The following is a 15,595-nucleotide window of genomic DNA, read 5'->3' as shown; positions in this document are numbered from 1 at the left end:
GTGCAGATTACTTAAAAATAAAATCCTTAAAATTATTTTAAAGATAATAATAATATTATTAATTAATCAAAAAATACTCTCCTACATTCATGCACTGGGATATCATGGCAGCTGTGTAAGAATGAGATAGATCGATATATAATAATACAGAAAGATTTCTAAAATATGTTTTTAACCTAGGCAAGGGGCAGAGAGAATGTAAAGATCTAATTTGGGGTTGCTAGGTGGCTCAGTCAGTTAGGCGCCCGACTTCGGCTCAGGTCATGATCTCACGGCTTGTGAGTTGGAGCCCTGCGTCAGGCTCTGTGCTGACAGCTCGGGGCCTGGAGCCTGCTTCAGATTCTGTGTCTCCCCCTCTCTCTGCCCCTCCCTGGCTCATGCTCTGTCTCTCTGTCCTTCAAAAATAAATAAACATTTAAAAAAATGATCCAATCTATGTTATAAAAATAGAACACATATGCTCAAATACAATTTATGAAAGTATACACAGGAAAAGAGACTAGAAGCTGTTGCCCTTGGGAGGTGGCAATGGAAGGATGTGACTGGCTGGGAGAGGGGGGGAGAAGATGAACTTTCCCTTGTTTTGCTCTGCACTCCTTTCTATAATCTGATTTGTTGTCATAAGCATAATTTTTGAGGGGCGCCTGGGTGGCTCAGTCGGTTAAGCGTCTGACTTCGGCTCAGGTCATGATCTCGCGGTCCGTGAGTTCGAGCCCCACGTCGGGCTCTGTGCTGACAGCTCAGAGCCTGGAGCCTGCTTCAGATTCTGTGTCTCCCTCTCTTTCTGACCCTCCCCCCTTCATGCTCTGTCTCTCTCTGTCTCAAAAATAAATAAACATTAAAAAAAAATTTTTTTTTAAACCCATAAGCATAATTTTTGAAAAAGTTCCTTCGGAAAGTAAAAGAAATACCCTTATTAAATTTGTTGATGCAGGCCTTTTCCTAGCAGGGCTCTAATACAAGGGTCTACAATAAAAAAAAAAAAAAAAGTAGATATCGCCCAGTTTATTCACATGTTTAAGATGATTTCTAAATAGGGGCGCCTGGGAGGCTCAGTTGGTTGAGTGTCTGACTTCAGCTCAGGTCTCGATCTTATGGTTCATGGGTTTGAGTCCCATGTCGGGTTTTGCACCGACAGCACAGAGCCTGCTTGGGATTCTCTGTCTCCCTCTCTCTGCCCCTCCCCAGCTCGTGCTGTCTCTCAAATAAATAATAAATACACATTAAAAAAATTTTTTTTAAGTTGCTGAAAAACCTCTTTAAAAAAAATGACTTATAAATAGAAAGCAAACACATACAATGAACTAATAGAGAAACTTGCTGTCCTACCTGGGTAATGTTTCATCAAATGCTCCAATAGTGATTCCTGTGTCACCACAATCTGAGCAACATTCATATCAGATATAGCACAGCAAAGAACTTCAGCCAAAGGTATAAACTGAGATTGAGCTATTGGATTCATTTGCACTGGAAAGACATCACCTAAATTGGAGGTTTAAAAAAAAAAAAGGAAAGGTGATAAATTTGTAGTAAAAAATGTTTAGGGGGGCGTCTGCAGGTCACTCAGTCAGCTGAGCATCTGACTTCGGCTCAGGTCATGATCTCACAGCTCGTGGGCTCAAGCCCCATATTGGCCTCTTGTGCTGACAGCTCAGAGCCTGGAGCCTACTTCAGATTCTGTGTCTCCCTCTCTCTCTGCCCCTCCCCCACTCATACTCTCTCTCTCTCAGAAATAAATAAAACATTAAAAAAAATTTTTTTTAATATTTGAAATTAGTGAATCAAGAATAAAAACTGAATAGTACATGGAATTGCTATTTTTTTCATCACTTTTTCCTCAGAATCTGTTAACATGATATGTACAATGATAGAGAGCATAGAAGAAAAGTTTTGCATTAGGGTCCCTACTTTTTGAGAAGTTTGTAGACTTTGTCACTGCTTTACATGTAAGAGATAGTAAGTCCCCAGATTAAAGGCACAAAGTGCTATCAGAGTACAGGTTGGACAATGCTTATATGGTAATTCTCATCTTTCAAAGCATTTTTTTTTCCACATTAGCTATCTGAGGCAGGCGGGGATGGGATTCTTCTTTATAATACAGAAAACCTTCGGGGTACCTGGGTGGCTCAGTCGGTTGAGCATCTGACTTTGGCTCAGGTCATGATCTCGTGGTTCATGGGTTCATGCCCCGCATAGGGCTCTGTGCTGACAGCTTGAAGCCTGGAGCCTGCTTTGGATTCTGTGTCTCCCTCTCTCTCTGCCCCTCCCCAACTCATGCTCTGTTTCTGTCTCTGTCTCTCTCTCAAAATTAAGTTTAAAGAATTTAAAAATTAAATTTAAAAATTAAAAAAAAAATTAAAAATTAAAAAAAATTAAAAAAAATAAAATAAAAAAAATAAAAAAAATTAAAAAAAATTAAAAATTAAAAATTTTTTAAATTTAAAAACTTTTTTAAATAAATAAAATTTAAAACATATATAGAAAACCTTCTGAAAGCTCAAGAAATTGTCCCAAGGTCAGACAGCAAGTAGAGTGACAGAAATAGGTCTTCTGACTCCTAATTCAGTATTTTCATCATTCCACATTTTCCTGATTGGAATGATTAGGAAGGAAAGAAAGTGCAGAAATGTTTTTCACAAGCATAAAGCCACGGAACAAAACCATGGAAGGAGGAAAGCACAAGGTATATAAAAGCATGAACAGAATTATCCTGGTTGGATAGAGCTGAAGGGTTATATCAGACCCAAGTGGAAGACCGACTGGAAATGGAAGCTAGACCATATTGTCCTTCCTCCTTGCTAACGTATTAAATAAATGTCCTTAACTTGCTATTACTCACATTAGAGTTTTAGATTCTGCTGAACATCCAAGGGAATCCCTCAGTTACTTGGACATGAAAGACTAGGACTCAGGAAAGAGATTTGGGAATCAACTAATACAGATGAGATCTGAAACTATGGAGTGGAGTAAATTCTTCAGTGGGAGAGTAAGGAAGAGAGCCAAGGAACACTTAACTACAGGACTATCTACAGTTAAGAGACAATAGGGGCACCTGGGTGGCTCAGTCAGTTGAGTGTCCCACTCTTGATTTCAGCTCAGGTCATGATCCCAGGGTCAAGGGATGGAGCTCCACATGAGGCTCCACACTGAGCATGGAGTCTGCTCAAGATTCTCTCTCCCCCTCAGGCCCTCTACCCTGCTCATAGGTGCGCGCGCTCTCTCTCTCTCTCTAAATAAATAAATAAAAGCCACTAATCCCATAAAAAAGAGAGAGATAATAGAAATAGGGACCCACAAAAGAGAGAAGGCCCCATAATGGGAGTAGAAGGGAGAGAACCAAAAGTAGAATAAAATGCTCCAAAGTGAATAGTAAAGCAACAGTGTCAAAATGTTTGAATGAGATCAAAAGGTTGAGGGAGGAGACAAAACGGCCATTGAATTTCGTGATGAGAAGGGGACCACTGGTGACTTTCATTAAGAGTTGTTTCCATAGAAAAGAATACCAAAACTAAATGTCAAGTTGAAGGGAAGGGAGTTGGTGAGAAAAAAGTAAAGTTAATGGATCCTCCTTCTAAAGCAGGGTTTCTTAACTTCAGCATTTTTGACATTTGTGGCATGATAATAGGGTGACCAACCATCCCAGGATGACTAAAACTCAGGGGTTTCCTGGGACATAGGATTTTCAATGTGATAACTGAGAAAGTCAAAGGCAAACCAAGATGGTTGGTCACCATAGCCACATAATTCTTTGTTGTGTGGGGCTGTCTTGTGCACTGTAGCATGTTTAGTCGCATCCTTGGTCTCCACCCACTTCTAGATGCCAGTAGCATCTCCCACGGTTGCAGCAACCATACTTCCAGACATTGCCAAATGTCTCCAGAGGCAGGGGAAGGCAAGACTGTCCCAACTACAAGCCATTGTTCTATACCATTTGTTGGAAAAATCGATTGTGAAAGAGGAAAAATCGAATGCAAACCAGCAAGGAGTAGGATCAAGTGAATATGAATGTGTGTGTATCTTGTGATTTTCTTAAAAGAAGATCTCTGCACATTTGGATGCAAAAAAGAAAGGCTTAGCGGAAACAATGTACATGATTCTGGGAGACAGAAGACCAGGGAGACAGCAAGATCCCAGAAGAGAGGCATAGGACAATGCACAAAAGGCACAGGTAGAAGAACTGCCTTAGAAACAGGGAAGATATTATCATCTGAGATCTGAAAATAGAGGGTGGTAGAACACCAGAAATATACTGAAGCATAAAGGAAAAAAAAACAAACAAAACAAAACATTAGCACAGCAAGGTCATCTGATCTCTGTAAAGTTAAGGCAGGGAAAGAAAGGATAGGAATAGGAGAAAAAAAAACAGGAATGAAGAGAGGAAGAGTGGAAAGGGGGTTGGAAGAGCTATTCTTGGAGTATACTAAATTAAAAAAAAATGAATACAAAGATTATGAAGGAGCCCTGGGTCTCAAGATGATGGAAGTATGGTTTCTGGCAGGTGAAGTGGCAATCTGCAATAGAAAAGGGTGAGAGCCAGGGAGGCCAGCAGGGCTTCTCGAATTTTAATGTGCATATGAGAATCCCCAGGAGATTGTGCTAACGTGCAGATTCTGATTCAGAAGGTCTGAAGCTGAGCCTCTGATTCTGCATTTCTAACAACTTCCCAGGTGAGGTCCACTTGGGAATGGTAGAGGGTTAGGGTGGTAATGACAGCAATGTTAAAGTAGGTAACCATTCAACAAATAAACATGGCCCTGAGGCACAGGGAGTCAAGTGTAGCCAAAAGGAAGGCAAAGAATTGAGAAAACCTGGTTATGCCCTGCAGTTGATTCCCCTAGTGATAGTGGAGAAGCCAGTACATTGTACTGGTTATTGAGGGGGAAGGAAGGTGGTGAGGGCTGGCAAGGTATGAAAGGTTGTAGCCAGCTGGTGAGAGGCCCACAGTACTCACTGTATCTGCATGAAGAAAAAGGGCTGTCATAAGGAAACTGGTAAACAGTTTGCTGTTATACATAACATTGGTCTGTTTCCCTGTGTACTTTAGCTTCTCTATCTGGCAGACTGGGGCATCTCCGAACTTGGAAGGTCACAACAGGGCAGAATTGCCGTCTGCCACCGAGGCAACTGAGGTTAGGTTCTCCTCTTGTGTACTTGTGGCTCTTCCACTGGGTCATGCCAGGATACTTACAGCATTCTGAGAAGCTAGGATGAATGGCTAATCGATTAACGTTTCTAAGGGCAGTGATAAGAGATGATGCTCTGAAGCTTACTGTCCAGAGGGACGATAGCTGACCTAAACCTCAAATTCCTCCTAGAGACTCTACCTCTAAGCTGAGTGTAATAAGTCTCTGCCTTTCTTCATTCCCTCTTTGCCTTTCTTTCTTCCCTCAGAATTTGGGATTTACCTTCTTTTCTTTCATCTCCCTCCTCAACCAGAAAAAATATAGGTACAATTTCAAATAGTTCCATGCTTCTTTAACATAACTCTATGTGCTTAATTTGAAATAAGTGACTTTTCGGTATCTTTCTTCCTCATCTCCCAAAACACTCTTAGGTGACTTTTTTCTTGTATGTGATTTTATATTGGTTACCTGCCCCCCGCACCCTCCCCCCGCACTTTCATGTGGACTAGAAGTCCTTCATTCAAAAAGAGGGAGGAGATGGGGCGCCTGGGTGGCGCAGTCGGTTAAGCGTCCGACTTCAGCCAGGTCACGATCTCGCGGTCCGGGAGTTCGAGCCCCGCGTCGGGCTCTGGGCTGATGGCTCGGAGCCTGGAGCCTGTTTCCGATTCTGTGTCTCCCTCTCTCTCTGCCCCTCCCCCGTTCATGCTCTCTCTGTCCCAAAATAAATAAACGTTGAAAAAAAAAATTTTTAAAAAAGAGGGAGGAGAAAGGTCTCTCCTAGAAAGTTTAGGGCTAGAGTATTGGCGAAGTATAAGGCAAAACTTCAAAAGTTTTGCTCAACCACACAATCCACTCTCAAGCCTCACCTCATCCCTACCCTAAACCCAGTCACTTTGAACTTTGAGATGGGAGGAGGAGGAAGCATTAAAAGGAAGGAGATGAGTGGCTAGAGCGTCAGCATCCCTATCGCGCCCTCTGCCGGTACTGTCCATTTTTTGGCAAATGAAACAAGGAAGCTGTAGGAAGGGTGGGGGTCCAATACTCTGATCTCCACTATGCCTTCGGGATACACTGAAGCAGCCCGTTTTTTAGCTCAACCCTTAAATTTATTTCCTCTTTTCACAGGAAAAATAGTCAAAATGGATTTTTCATGGGGCTGGTGGGAGGGATGCACGGGATATTCCTGTACATTTCTTTGCAATCTCCCGTATATCTAAAATTATTTCAAAATAAAAGTTAAATATAGATTCTTCAGAAGGCACTACTTTTAGGGGCACCTGGTTGGTTCAGTCCATGGAGTGTGCAACTCTTGATCTCAGGGTTGTGAGTTCCAGCCCCACACTTGGTGTAGAGATTACATAAAAATAAAATCAAGCAGATAATCAACGATCACTTTTAGTTAACAAGCAGATATAAATGAGAAACAGAACTTTTTTCTTACATTTAAAAAATCCCAAGCAACTTCTTTTAAAGAATCCTGACACTGCTTGCCAAATCCAAAGACACTCTCAGAAATTGTACTCATAATTCCTACCACGGTGTGGGAATGAGTATTTTAAGAGTCAACAAATCTATCAACCAGGAAGTCAAGTGGCCTTTTTTTTCTCCTTAAAATTAATACAGCAATATGTCAATTGCATTTTGGAGGAACATGTTAAATTGCATTTAACCTCTGCTTCGGAGCTCCCTCTAAACAAAGCCTAGAGAACGTTTCTCAGAACATTTCCTTCATAGCCATTGGTAAGATACGTCTTCAGGTGCATAAATCATCAAGAGTTGTTTGTGCAGGAAAGCAGAGTGAACCCTGACATGGGAACATTTGTGACAGACGCAGGAATCATTTTCACGCTACAGCCATCTTTTTTCTTTCAGTAAATAACCCTTAACAGAGATTTCCACCAAATATTAACTTTCTGTGTAGAAGAGCCCACTTACAGATGTGACCAGATTTCACAGTGAGGAAAAGGCAATCCTTTGGCTTTATCCTCAATTACTATGGAGTAATTGAAGAGCACCCTTAAGCCCAGGCCTGTCGTGGACCTTTGACCCTTGACCTGTAGCAGTGATCAGAAGGCTGGGAGAGGCTGTGTGCCAGAGTAAACAGTTCCCAACAATGTTCTCTCTGTTTACACAGTCTTGCACTCTTGGGTGCTGCAGAAATGGGAAAAGCATTTAGGCTGAAAGACTGGTTTGACCAAAACACCAACAAAGTCGAACCATATATATTGGTGCCTACTACATTTAATGCCATCTTTTCCGAAAGGACTTTCTGTTACTAACTTGCTGTACTCCCAAAGGATTTAGTTGCTATTTATATATTTTTTGAGTTTCCAAATTATGAGTTCTAAAACAATTATTCTTTAAAAGTCCACTTTGGGGGAGAAGAAAAAAAAACAGCACAAGGCAAATTAAATAGATGTGGTGTGTAGAAGTCCAATCAGAAATGAAAGTATGGAGTTCTGAACTGTCACAGGTTGACAAGCAGGCCCCTTACGGCTTGGGATCCAACAACTGTGACTGGAATTGCACTCCTGTGCGAAGGATATAAATTCATATAACCCCCCCCCCGCAAAAAAAAAGTTAAAAAAAAAAAAAAATACAACCCCAGGCAATCAATCTCTGCCCCTGATGCCTAATAATAGTGGCCTAGAAAGCCCCTAGCTGATGGCAGAAGCCTGAAGTGCAGCTTGCTACTGGAGTTGGTGACAATAGCTCTATGAGGATCCAGTGCAAACTCCTCATCAAAACTCTGAGAGGAAAACAAAACAAAACACAAATCAAACAAAACTGAAGAAAAGGAGGTGGCTTCTTTATGTCAAGACAAAAGGCCTCGTCCATATGCCTCTGGTGGAAGGCCTCTAGAAGAATACCCTATCTTGGCTGTTTTCTATCAGCAAAGTGGCTACAAAAAAGTCATTTCCTGGCTAATTCATGAGGCGTAAATACTCACACCCCAGTGTAAAATGTCAGGAGGTACACTCATGACAAATATGGATACAGCAAGACTGCCTTTCACCGGACCCAGGTAAGGCAGCTGGAGTCGACCAAGCAAACTGTCCCCCAACGCTGTTGGTACTAGAGAAACCTCCAACCAGGGACAGCAGACTCCTAAATCTGCCAGTTACAGATCATCAGTTGGAAGCTTTAGTAAAATTAAGCGAGCCTCAACTTTGCACTCTCATAACTGGGAGCACTGGTGTCAGCCTAGTGGCCGGTCCGGTGAGGTTAGTTTTCCAGGGTTAGTGGGTGTGGGGGGCACAAGCCAACAGAAGTGTGACAGTGATCAGTCCCGGCACCCAGAGTGAGCGTCGGATGCCACGCAGCAGTACTGGGGTTCAAACAACATACTCGCTCCACATCTTGAAGGGGAGGTTTGGAATCATAACCATTTTGGAGGAAAGAGCCAGATGCAAAGAAACCGTGTGATCCTAGGCCTCCCAAGTGAGAAAGGCAGAACCAAAATCAAGCAGCAATCTGCCTGGCCCAATCCCACGTTTGCCTTGTCCACTGAGAAAACTTGGGAAGAAAAACCCATCTTTATCGAAACTGAGTTTTATTTTGCTATCTGAATGCTCCAGTTAAATCTCAGGGCCAAAATTAAAGTTTTCTATAAAACCTTTACCTTTAGGGGAAAAAAGTTAAATACCATGTAATATTTACATTTATGTTTTCAAGACACCTAGACACATTCCCAGAGGGCCGCCTCGTGGAATCTAAATCCTGACATTTTAATTGGGAGTACTAAAATACGATTTTAAGGTTCACAAGAGACTGTGCTACCAAATATGCAAAACAGAGGAAAGACTTCTTTGAAAATTTGGAAAGCACTCACATCAGAACTTTTTTGTTGTCCCACTAAAACATGAATTTGCCATAAAATTCTAGGCAAAACTGATGCTAAGATCATTTAGTTCATATTTCAAACACAAAATTTTCTCTACTATAACAATGTTTAGTCCCTATACAAGTTTATGGACTCCGTGCTAGGCAGTCTGCCAGAAATTCATGCATTATTGACCTTCAAAGGGTTTAACTGAGCCGCTCAAACTCAGCTAATTACCCGGACACATGAAATCTGAGACCATCTTTTTGGGTGCCTGTATTGAATCACACTGTGGGAAAGGTATCTTCTACGTGCATTAGAGATGACAATGGAGCATGAATAAAACAGTCTGCAAATACACTCAAGTTTAATTAAAAAAAAAAAAAAAAAAGGATGTTTTGTTCTAAGTAATCCAAGAAGCTTCCCTGATTTTTTAACTCCACTTTTATCCAAGGCAGAATTTCCAGATTCCTTTAACATTAAAATTAATCCTGTTCTTTTAAAAATGAAAGTATTTTGTAACAATGTGTATCTCATCAGAGATAAGACACTGTGCAAAAATCTCCATAGCTTTAAATAATTAGATCTCTTGTGTTAGAACCTTAAATAGGTTCAGAAAATCAAACAAAATAGGAACAAAAAGGTTTCAGACCAGCAATACCAAGTCCCTCTCCATGTCTCCCTTTTACTTCAGTAAAATAAAAGAATGCAAACACTTTCCTCCACATTTAGAAACTGAAGAGTACCAAGACTCAGAAACAGGCTGTAGATCTAAGGTTAGTCAGGTTATCTGCCATGGAAGCTGAAATCTTTTCTCAAGCACGGTGATGTTTATTTTGAAATCCTAGACAAATGCTTTCCCTTCTGGGACATGCCCTCTGTTGAAAAGCTAAAGGCTTTGCCTTGGAAGCCTGGGCCAGTCCAACACCAGGAGTCCTTAGTGTTGTCTTCTGTAATAACCACACTTCAACCTGTCAGTCTTTGTGAATTAGCAGCCCCTTTCTTTTCAACTGATATAGCCACTAATAACCACTTTCAAACGAGTTGCAGAGGCTTTGGGCCATTTATGACAGACTCCATGATTCAGTCATCAGACAGTACATGGGGTATAGAAAAGACAGAGGTGGTCCTACTTTGGGGAGCCCTTTGGCCTCTAGCACCCTTCCGCCATGACCACCTCATTTTGGGTAGAGATACAAGGACACCTGGCCGGTGGGGAGGTGGGGGGTGACGGGGAAGATGTGCATGACTCAAACTGGCTGGTTTTTTAAAAAACACTGAAACTCAGCACTCAGCCCCAAAGCCCTCCAGGCCCTTTGGTGCCCTTCCCTAACCTCTCTTCCCTTAAGGCTTCCACTTTGGATGTTCAAGATTTTATCCCAGGGGTGTCTGTTTTCTCAGGCTGTCAAAATTAAGTACCATAAATTTACTCGCTTAAAACAACAGAAATTTATTATCTCACAGTCTACACATCAGTAGTCCCCTGGGCTACAATGGTTCCTCTGCTCCGGGTCCCTTGGCCGAGGCTCTAACTAGAGGCTCTAGAGAGAGTCTCTTTCCATGCTCATTCAGGTTTTTGGCAGAATTCATTTTCTTCTGATTAGAGGACTTACGACTCAGGTCTCCATCTGCTTGATGGCTGTCACAAGGGAGCCTCTTCTCAGCAACTTAAAGCCATCTATATTTGTCCTGTTGCCCCCTTCATCTTCAAAGACAGCATGGAGTCTTCTGCACACCGCGATTCTGACTTGCCCTCCTGTGGCTTCACTTCTGTTCCAGCCAGATAAAGTTCTCTGCTTTTAAGGGCTCATGTGATTAGATTGCGCCCACCCAGATAATCCAGGATAATCTTCCTAAAGTCCATGACATAAAATTGCATCTGCAAAGTCCCTTCTGCCATGTAAGGTAACATATTCACAGGTTCCAGGGATTTGGAGGCGGACAAGTCTGGGGCACCGCTCTGCCTACCTCAGCAGATGTAAGGGCTGGGGACCAGGAACACCTGAGAAGAGAGGCGCAGGTTGTAAACTGCAATGGTCCTGGATCTCCCTAAAAATGGCCATGCAGGAGAAAATCTTTTCTTTGCCCTCGAGGCAAACCTGGGACTGATTTAAGGTGAACCTTCTCCCCAAGAGTCTGGAGGCCACACACACAATGGCTGTGACTGGCAGCTGAGAGTCATGGTGATGAATATAAAATACCACTGTGCAAAACTGGGGGAAATGTTTAGCACCGAGGTTGTTGCTTGGATAACAGATAAATAAAAAGTTCCCCGTGACGAAGAAGCTGTCCTTTATTATGCAGTCTTCGTATTACAAATGAGCATTATATTGGTGGGCAAGGGACCTGGTTCTGCTATGTGGCTCTGGCTAAACCACTTCTCTTGAGTCTCAGTTTCCTTGTCTCTGAATGTGGGACCGAGCTAGATCAGTGTTTCCCAAGATGTGTTCTGTGGAAAATTCATTCCATAAAATGCTCTGCAAGGGTCCCAAGGCCAAATGTTTAAGAAACACTGCCTGGAGTCACAGTGGCATTGTTAAAAGCTCTGAGAACTGTTATGGACAATCTAGTTTATTTAACCCCGTGTTTCCCAGTCATACCTGGCAGCAATCTTTCTCCAAAACCTAGTATTACCCTTCAGCTGTGACTTCTCCCTGAATAGTCTGTACTCTCATCTCCCCGTGCCCGTGTTTCAAAATCCCGTCAGGAGGACTGGCCCAAATGCTGACTGACTCTCCCCTGAACTGTTCTCGGAACCCATCAGCTAGAGTTACATTCTCCCTCCTACAGGGACCACTTAAAGAAACATTGAATGAGCGGCTCCCATGGTGTAGCTTAGGTATTCGTAATATTGTAACAACACAGTCATTCAATCATTCCTTATCCTGCAAATATTTATTGAGTACCTACTATATGCCAGTTCCTGGAGATACAACAGTGAACAGAATACAGTTTTGGCCTCCAGGGGCTCTGATTCTAGTGGAAGAACAGTGGTTGGAGGCAATCACAGCCCAAGAGGAGGGCTATCATTGGTAGGACGGGGACTCAGTCTTCCTGGTCCCCCTCCTGAATGCCATTCTCAGAAGTTTGTGGATGCCTGGGCAGGATCATCATGAATGAGAAGAGCCAGACCTGTCCCTTCTTGTTCTGAGACAAATCCACCCTTCACGTGTTCATGCCATTTTGAGAGGGTTTTCTATAATCTGCAGCAAAACACATGTTTAGTCAGGGGCTTTTGACATTTGTTTCCCCTTCAGGTTTTCCACTGTGGGCAAAATGTTTGCCCTGCCAAGGGCTGGAGTGAAGCTTCTGGATTCTACGGCAGCTGGGTGACTTTAAGCCAAAATGCTATACTGACGGGTCTTCACAAGAAAGGTGTCAGGGCTTCTGCTGCTTTCCTCCTATCATGCCAGGTCTGGAACACGCCACGAGAAGGATGAGAAGCAGCAACTTTAGCTAGTACTGCTACGTTTTAACTGCTCGGGGAAATCTGTCCTAAAGAGGCTACAATAGGCACTCTCCTCGGGATGAGGAAGGATTTCGTCATTGCTTGTAGAAACCACAGAGGGGGAGATAAGAACAGTCACAGCTGTACAGCTCGCTCTCCAAATGGATATCTACAGTTACAGCCCTGAGAACGGGATGCCTTTCAATCTCTCCTGAAAGGAAGTCTTGTGAAATGCAGCCAATAAGTCAGTATCACCACTCACGTCGATGTAAGATTAACTCAGCACGTGAAGAGGCAAATAATGAATAACAACACCACTTCTATTTCAGGAGTAGGTAATCCCTGCCATTTGTTGAAGATAGTTGGGTTCTGTGGTGACGGGACCTGGGAGAAGGCTCTACTTTATTTACATCATGAGATACAAACTTAGTGCTGACTTATACTCCAGGCCACACACACACACACACGTATACTTTACTAAAAGCATCACAAAAATTGTAGCCTGGCCTGGGCCTCTTCCTATTGATGAGGCGACCCAGAATAATGAACGGGACCTGCCCCCAGAATCCAGGGAGGATAATCCCTGCCGCAGGCTCCTGCCCAGGCCCCCGGAACAGGGCACTCAGCGAAGTCAGCCACCCTTTCTCCCACCTGGGAACCGCTCCTGCCCCAATCAGGAAAGCATCACTGCGTTTCTAAATCAATGGTCTCTTTCACTCCTCCCAGACTATCTGCTATGCCCCAGCTGCTTTCAAGTTGATTACAGATTCCTCTGGCCTCCTGAAATATCAACTTTTAAAGATAAAAGCCACTCCGGGGAAACAATTCATAGAAACGTAGTTTTACTGAGAAGCACTTCCAGGCTGTTAGAGACTTTAATGACATAAACTTGTCGATTCTAAGATTGTGAATTCCCTTTTATTCGGCCCAGAAGGCTTCACGTTACGTTTGGGCAGATGTGCCCATACCTCAGCAGGCCTTTAGCACCTTTTCACGAGGTCATTGCCTTAGAAATGAAAAGTTCACCACCTGAGAAATCTTAAAAGAGGCTGTAGGCCTTGCTTACCATCCATGGCTCTGATTTTTACATGTGGGGTCATAGGACCACTGCCTCTGGGAGCGAACCACCTGCTTCATACTAAGCTGTCCATTCCTGCACCTCTGACCCAAGGCAGCCAGATGTTTGCTTAGGTTACATGCCGGCAGAAAGAGTGTGGGTTTGTGGGTCACCTGGATGGCTCAGTCGGTTAAGCATCTGCCTTTGGCTCAGGTCATGATTTCACAGTTCGTGGGTTCGAGCCCTGCATCAGGTTCTCTATCGTCTGCGCAGAGCCTGCCTTGGATCCTCTGTCCCTTCTCTCTCTACCCTCCCCCACTCCTGCTCTCTCTCTCTTAAAAAATAAATAAAACATTAAAAAAAAAAGAGTGTGGGTTCATGCACATCACGTTGTGTGTCCAGGCAGAAACTGCTAGGGTCCGCCTGCGACGGTTAGCTGACTTTTCCCTTCACCTTCCACATGGACATGGCTTCCCTACCCCACTCAAAACAAATGCACTCTTTTCCTCACTCTCTTTGGTCTCAGCCCAGAAAAGGAGCCTCCAACACATCTTTTAGACATACTACTTCCCAGCTTATTGCTTCTCTGGTCCCCTCTTCTTCCTACCTAGGAGTCTAAGACTGACATTCTCCTTTCACTTATGAAATATCCCCTCTTGCAAATGCGGCACAGACCGTACTCCTGCTACCCACACACTGCTCATTTCACCAACCCTCTTACTCAGGCCGCTGCCACCTCACATCTTTGCCGGCAGCCCAATGCATGGTGCCTGAATTCAGCTGTAGGAGAGCAAAGACAATTCCTGTGGAAGTGCCTGGAGCAGCACAGACCTCTGGGTCACGAGAGTCACGCATCTGTCCAGCTTCCAACATTGCACAGTGGAGCAAACTGTCAGCAAGAGAAGTAGAATCTTTGACTTTGAAGAGCTGGGACTTCCTGGAGAAATGTTGCTGAAATCTTGAGATCCTCAGCTAAGTTAATTTACAACTATGTAGTGAGAGAACTCTCGGAAGACTGACCTAACTCCGAAGGTGTGTTTACATTTCAAGGGCAAATGAGACCCATGACCTTGGAAATAGCTCTAGGTCATAAAAACTGGAGCCACCAGGGTTGCTCTGGCTCCTGCAGAGATGTATTTATGTTCCAAAAGGTTAGAAGGAGAACCCCGGATCCTTTCCATTCTGTTTGCAAGCAACAAAGGTTTTTCTCCCTTCTGGGAGAAGAGAAGGAAGCAGTTGCCTCTTCTGTATAGAAGCAAGGAAAATCCATTCTTCTCCATCCCTCACCTAGGGAGTGTCTCACCACCTATGCTGGAGATTTTGCCAACTGGCTTTCATTGATAAAGGTGCATACAAAAAGCCCAACAGTTATTACGGCAGCAAAGGTGATGGTATCCTATTTGTCACGTGGTTGACTGGAAGAGACAGAGCCCCAAGGCTGGTTAGCAGGATTTAAAGGATATCCACAGGAATCAGATCTGTTAAAAAGATTGAGAAATTTGTTAGGCAGGGATTAGGAGATAGGCTTGGAAAGTGAGGATTGGGATTTTGCTCTCTGCTCTGGGTGGACCCAGAAATCCTTAACGGTGGGCTTCAGGTGGGACAGGAGAAGCTCGTGTTGCTCTCCTGCAGGTGAGAAGAGAGACTTACTCAGCTCCCAAGGCAAGAGCAAGACTGGGAGGACTGCACAGCTACAGGTATTGAGTCAACACTACAGGGAAGGGTGTGGAGAACCACCTTGGAGAGGCTTCCTTGCTCCCCTCTGCTCCTTAGTTCCCCTGCGACTCCAGACTCCAGCTGACTTTCCTGTCTCAGAAGGCACTGCACTAATCCCTTTACACCCACCAGGGGACAGGGAGCCTGGAATGTTGACAGTTCTGTGGAGAGAGGACTCGGGGGTAAATGGAGATGCTGAGGAATGCAGAGTGGAACGCCTGGCCTGGCCTGTGAGCTAGCAGAAGGAGTCCTGGAGCATTCTCACATAGGCCAAAGAGAAAGGAGAGGGCTGTTATAAAACACCACCCTGCTGCCTGCATTTTGCCCCACTTCTACATTCCCCACCGGGGAGGAAACAGCTTCTCCCTGCAGCTGTGATTTTATCCCTGTAAATGCTGATTTTAACTGTTAGGAGTTTGTGGAAAAAT

At 43.7% G+C, this 15,595-nt stretch overlaps 1 protein-coding gene across 3 annotated transcripts in view; it reads right to left on the bottom strand.

The window, feature by feature from the left end:
- The window catches only part of STOX1 (storkhead box 1), a 50,769-nt gene that overhangs the window by 7,991 nt on the left and 27,183 nt on the right, over positions 1–15,595 (bottom strand). For all 3 annotated transcript variants that reach the window (XM_047071909.1, XM_047071924.1, XM_047071916.1), the window contains exon 2: positions 1,330–1,482. In XM_047071909.1, the coding sequence (XP_046927865.1) occupies positions 1,330–1,482 (153 nt within the window). The remainder of the gene's footprint in view (positions 1–1,329; positions 1,483–15,595) is intronic.

The sequence above is a fragment of the Lynx rufus genome, unplaced genomic scaffold (genome assembly GCF_022079265.1).
Source record: "Lynx rufus isolate CCGP_SWC_20201006 ecotype Redwood Valley unplaced genomic scaffold, mLynRuf1.p SCAF_11, whole genome shotgun sequence".
NCBI lineage: Eukaryota > Metazoa > Chordata > Mammalia > Carnivora > Felidae > Lynx > Lynx rufus.
The sequence above is the reverse complement of the archived record's forward strand: the minus strand, read 5'-3'. Positions and strand labels throughout refer to the sequence as shown.